At 41.1% G+C, this 6,000-nt stretch overlaps 1 protein-coding gene across 1 annotated transcript in view; it reads left to right on the forward strand.

Moving 5' to 3' along the window:
- Window positions 1–4,155, forward strand: part of DNALI1 (dynein axonemal light intermediate chain 1) — a 36,942-nt gene extending 32,787 nt beyond the window's left edge. Inside the window, exon 6 of the mRNA XM_044287279.1 lies at window positions 3,246–4,155. Coding sequence (XP_044143214.1) covers window positions 3,246–3,281 — 36 coding nt within the window. The 3' untranslated portion in view covers window positions 3,282–4,155. The remainder of the gene's footprint in view (window positions 1–3,245) is intronic.
- The last annotated feature ends 1,845 nt before the right edge of the window (window positions 4,156–6,000 follow it).

A 6,000-nucleotide genomic window follows, 5' to 3' on the forward strand; every position in this document is an offset into this window, starting at 1 on the left:
TACTACCTTTGAGGTCCTTGCCCTCAGCTTTTGACACAGGTACCGTATGTACAGGTAAATACAGCTGACTGTGTGGATAGATGGTCCTGTGTGGAGGACAGTAAATTTAGTATGTGCTACTCCATATGTAGGGCAATTTAGAAGATTAATATCTGACCATTTCTGGTCAGGGACTTCTTCACGCCCTTTAGAGAAATCTATGGGAGGAAAAAGCCAGAAAAACACCATACCCAGAATTTGCTGTGTTCTGAAAAAAAAAATTACAAAAATGCATGCAGACGTTTCAGTGAATTACCAAAGACTTTATAGAAACATCTGGCTGAAGCTAAAAACAGCAACAGAACCTATGTAAAAAATGCGGCCAAACAGTGTAAAGGGAGTAATGTCGCACAAAGCCTAACAAGACTCCAGTTGGAAACCTGTGACCAGATATTGCTGCGATCCCCCAATCTGTTCTTTTCAATCCCTCTAAGAAAGTCCACCAAAGGTATCCCAGTGCTGGTGAAAATAAGCACCAATTCTTACTTGCTACCCAAGTTGTGCGACAATAGCATGTATGACGACCAGTAACGTAAACATTTATGTTCTAAAAGGGTAGGAAAAGAACACAAGGGGGCGCCAGAACAACTTTGTATCGAGATACAGGAGCATCTTTTTGACAAAATCTTTTCAGTTGTATGTTTTAGCAGAGAAATGAAATAAAATGTCGACTAAATCTTTTAAGTGTACCAGTACGTAAAGAAAAAATAACTTTTGGTATGTCATAGTGACATATGAAAGGTTTTGATTGAGTTCACTAAAATGAGGAGTTAAAAGCGCCAATAAAGAGCACTGCCTCCCCTTACTGTTGGAGAGAGACAAAGAAAATGTATTCTCTGACCTGCTAGAAAGGTACATGATGTAATCTGTAGTGAATGTAATCTTCTCATCAGTGACTGTATCCTTGCGCTATCCCCTCCCTTCTGATCCTCAGTTGTGTCATGTGACCAGCACTCTGATCTCCAACTGACACAGGACAGGAAGTCAGTTACTTCTATCTTCATTCCTATGAGACTGACATTAAGGCTCCCATAGGAATACATAGAGGAACTGACTGCCTTTCCTCACATAATATGCTGTGTCATTTGGAAACTCTGATTGCTGGTCACATGACACAGCTGAGGATCAGAAGGGAGGGAATAACTCACAAATACAGACACTGGTAAGAAGATACATTCACTACAGTTTACATCATGTACTTTATAACAGGTCAGAGAATGCAATTTTTTGCTGGGGCTTCGGCTGTGAGGAGAGATCGTTTGAATAAGGCCTCACTCCAGTAAAGTGGTGGGGTAGAAAATGGAGCAACTTCTCAAGACAGAAGTGTTACAATAATGCACAATATAAAATCAAGCAATAGTCCCCATTATAGTCAATAGGGAATCGGCGGATCTGATGAACTCCAGCAGGTTGTTCTCTGCTGGAGCAGCCTGCCGGATGTTATCACCAGAGATGTGAAAGTAGCCTTAGACCTTACTTATACATTGTAGTATTTGGTCAGAATTTTACATCAGTGTTTGTAAGCCAAAATCAGGAGTGGAACCCAAACACAGAATATATAATGGAAGATGTAGGGGATTCTCTGACGGTGGATATTCAGCGTGGGTTTCATCACAGATTCAATGCCTAAGGGCTCGTCCGTGGGGCAACCGCATGGGGATCGCAGACCCATTCACTAGTGCTTCCGTAGTGTTCCGTTCTTCCGTTTCACATCTCCGGATTTGTGGACCCATTGAAATGAATAGGTCCACATCCGTGACCATGGAATAGTGCCCGTGTATTGCGGATCCGCAAATCCGGTCCACAATACGACGACGGGTATCACACGTTCATGTGAACGAGCCCTAAAACCGAGCCGAATCTGCTCTCACATCATCTCCAATTATTTTCAAGTTCCTGCAGTGAGGGTATTTGACGTGTGGTTTTTCACGAAAGTACAGGTCCATTTTTGCCATGGCTACTGCGCGGGCCCCTCACAAAGCCGTAGGCGCTAAACCTAGGGTGGGTCCGCATGAATTCCCACAGCAGAAACATCAGCACAGTGTAACAGTTCCTGCAGTGGGATATGCTGAGGAATTAGTAGCGGACAAACTGTAAACACACAAAAAAAATGCATTAAAAATGCGTCAGAAAAAAATACATGAGAAAAAAAACTGATGCGGATTCCAAATTAGGTTTTTATCAGAGCTGAAAATACTCCATGCAAACATGCACTTACGGTATACATCTGTGTTAGGCCTCTTGCACACGGCCGCATAGCTTTTTCAGTGTTTAGTGATCTGTCTTAAATGGATACGTTTTTCAGTTTTTTGTTTCAGTAGTGTTTCTGTTTCTGGTCCGCTTCCGTTCCCTTTTGCCGTTCCGTTTTGTTTCTGTTTTTTGCAGATCGCAAACGCAAACGGAAGCATGGCATATACAGTATACAGTAATTACATAGAAAAATTGGACTGGGCATAACATTTTGAATAGATGGTTCTGCAAAAACGGAACGGATACAGAAGACATACGGATGTATTCCATAACCGTTCAGTTTTTTTTTACAGCCCCATTGACATGTTCTATCTCTGAGCGGAAATACGGAAACGGAATTTGTACGGAGTACATTCCGGGTTTTTTTGTGGACCCATTGAAATTAATGGTTCTCTATACGGAACACAAAAAAAACGGAACATAAATGGAAAAAAAAAAACGTTCGTGTGCAAGAGGCCTTAGGCCTCTTGCACACAAACGTATTTTCTTTCATTGTCTGTTCCTTTTTCTTTATTTGAGGACCATATACAGAACCATTCATTTCAATGGGTAGGCCCAAAAAACGGAAAGTGCTCCATACACATTCCGTTTCCGAATTTCCGTTCCGCAAAAAAATAGAACATATTCTATTCTTGTCTGCATTACGGACAAGGATAGTATGGTTCTATTAGAGGGCCAGCTGTTCCGTTCCGCAAAATACAGAATGCACACGGATGTCATCCCTTTTTTTTTTTGCGGATCCGTTTTTTGCGGACCGTAAAATACATACGGTTGTGTGCAAGAGGCCTTAATGCCTCATTTTTGCTTCCAAATACTGACCAAATCTGCAATATGTAAAGAAGTCAATGCGAAGAATCCAGTGGCACTGTTACTTTCACATTGTTAATATTTTTCATTTGCATATCCGTGCACTCAGGCTTTGTATGTAATGACTGTAATATTGCTTTCTATCACAGGCACAGCTCGAAGGAATTATTACGCCCAAGAAGTAACATCTGCTGGCGAGATGTGTCTGCAGTCTGGATTCGATGCTAGTGCTAATGCCAAGAAACTAATATTTGTACCTCTGGGTCACATTTCTAATTATATTTGGCTTTTATATAAATATTAAAACGCCCCCTGACCAGAAGAATGTGCGGACATCGCTCATTCTATAATGAAACACCTCAATATATTCAATATCCAAGTTCTTTTGATGGTAAAATTGTTCTAACCTCTTTCCAAGTATTGTATATTGTGGGTTCTCACATGACAGCGTTCTGTTGGACAGAGTTTAAAACAGATTTCTGGCATATAACGTGCGCCAGTCCGATATCCAAACTACTACAGTACAATGTCCGTGATGGCTGGAACTAACAATTCCCTGTGAGCCCAGGCTATTACTGCAGCAGGTCATGAAAGACTGATCTTTGGGGGTCCGACCATTGCTGGCAGCTTCCTTCCCATTAATTTCAAAAGAGAATGACCAGATCTGGAGGTCTTGGTTGGACCACCACCAACCATGACATCATAAAAACACTAACATGTTCATATTTGGACCCAGAAGTTAATAAAATTCTTGCTGTTTAACTTTTGACAAGCGGATACGTTTACACATACAATAAAAAATATCGGATACAATGTGAAATTTTTCCTTTTTGAAATAAAGATTTGAAGTGTATAAAAGGAAGTATCTGGATAAAAACGGATACGTTTAACTGAATCCATCTCCCATTCGCTGCAATGTAAAAAAAAAAAAAAGTTTCTATATGTTTTATTTTTTCTGGACACAAAACCGCTGTATGCTACATCATTCTGTCCTGCAGAAATGTAAACAGTGACAGTCAAATGTTTTTTCTGTTTACAAACATATCCATTTGACGTACAGCAAAAAGGAGACGTGAACAGCCCCTTACTGTACTAGATGACAAAGATCCAGTAAAACCAGATCTAAAGGGGTTTTCCCATCACATACAATGGAGGCATATCGCTAAGATATGCGCCCATTGTCTGATAGGTGCGGGTCCCACACCTACAAGGAGAATAAAGCCGGGGAGAGCTGTGGTTTCCCGGATTTCCCAGGGTCCGGCCACCACCAAGCACTGCTCCACACTGCTCCCATACAAGTGAATGGAACCGCACCATGCACGTGCGGCCCCTGCTCCCATTAATTTCTATGGAGCAGACGGAAAAAGGCGAGCCAGTGCTCAGCTATTTTTGGCGGCCCCATTGAAATGAATGAAGGGCGGCTGCGCATGCGCAGTGAGCCCTCCATTGATTTCCCCGCTCCGTTCTCGTTGCAGGTGCGGGTCCCTGAGCTGGGACCAGCACCTATCAGACAATAGGGGCATATCCTAGCAATATGCCTCCATTGTATGTAATGGCAAAACCCTTTTAATGTGTAAAACAATAATGTAAACATCCTTACGGTGATAAGTGACAAAAAGACGAATGGAAATGGCATAAATTCCCAAGAGCGACTCCGTAATACTAAATGAATGAATAAAAACAAGTAAAAGCAATTTTCAGAGTTGTGACAAATTTAAAGGGAACTTTTTAGGAGGGCACTTTTATATTGACATTTTATAGATGCTGTAATACTACAGAATGAGGCACACTAAACATCTTCTCAATGTGCTTTTTAGAGGTCCCCATACTGTCTTAAATCTCTTAGCTATTGAACATATCTGAAAAACATAAAGTGACACTTAAATTGGTTTCCCATGAAAAATATTCTACAGTTTTCAAGCCAGCACCTGGATCTGAATACTTTTGTAATTGCATGTAGTTAAAATTTAGTATAGCCATTGAGTTATTCAATACAATGTATCTGTATGGCACCGCCTGCAGCTTGTCTTTTTCTTATTTCTTTGACCTGCTCACTGAGAAGGCCGCACATGCTCAGTTTTATCTTTCCACTGTTTCCTGAGCTGTGATAGGGCAAGCATGGACACGCCCCCTTAGCTGCAGCAGAAAATACATGCCTCCTGAGCTGTGATATCTTATAATACAGTGAGGAACCGCACTCTATTCAAGTGTGTCACCGGTGCCAATCAAGGGCTTATTAAGCCATTTATCATGAGAATGAAGTATTGAGGCACTCAGGTTCTTTTTGCAATTTAAATTATTACACTGGTACTTTACTATTTTTTACCTTTATAAACCATACGCCACGGACCCATCGTATTTGCGTCTATGTATTTGAATATTTATTACGTTATTGGACACCATTTCTCTTGCTGCTACAACCGTGTTCAATTTGACTTGTATATATTGACATTGATTTTTGTTTCACTATGATGATGTAACGTTATCTCTGCCATCCGAATAACCCTGAACATGTATCCAATATTATTCCAGATAATATGACCACTGACGAAGGTCCACCGTGACCGAAACGTTTGGTCAGAAATATTCTGTTGTTTAATGCTCCTATATATACCACGGGCGAATGGATGATGCAGAGATTAATTCATGAAATAAATTTCATTTAAATTGCAAAAAGAACCTGAGTGCCTCAATACTTCATTCTCCTGAGCTGTGATAGGCAGAGCATGGACACACCCCCTTAGCTGCAGCAGGAAAGACACTCCCCTGAGCTGCCAGCTTGATATAAATCTAGCAGAGCAGTGAATGGTGAGATCTCTGGATCCATGTGAGGTACAGGGCTGGGTCTAGCTTTGTTAGAAAGAGGTTGCCATGTATTTACGTTAGTCATGGGATAACCTCTTA

This window comes from Bufo gargarizans, chromosome 3, assembly GCF_014858855.1.
Source record: "Bufo gargarizans isolate SCDJY-AF-19 chromosome 3, ASM1485885v1, whole genome shotgun sequence".
NCBI classification, from domain to species: domain Eukaryota; kingdom Metazoa; phylum Chordata; class Amphibia; order Anura; family Bufonidae; genus Bufo; species Bufo gargarizans.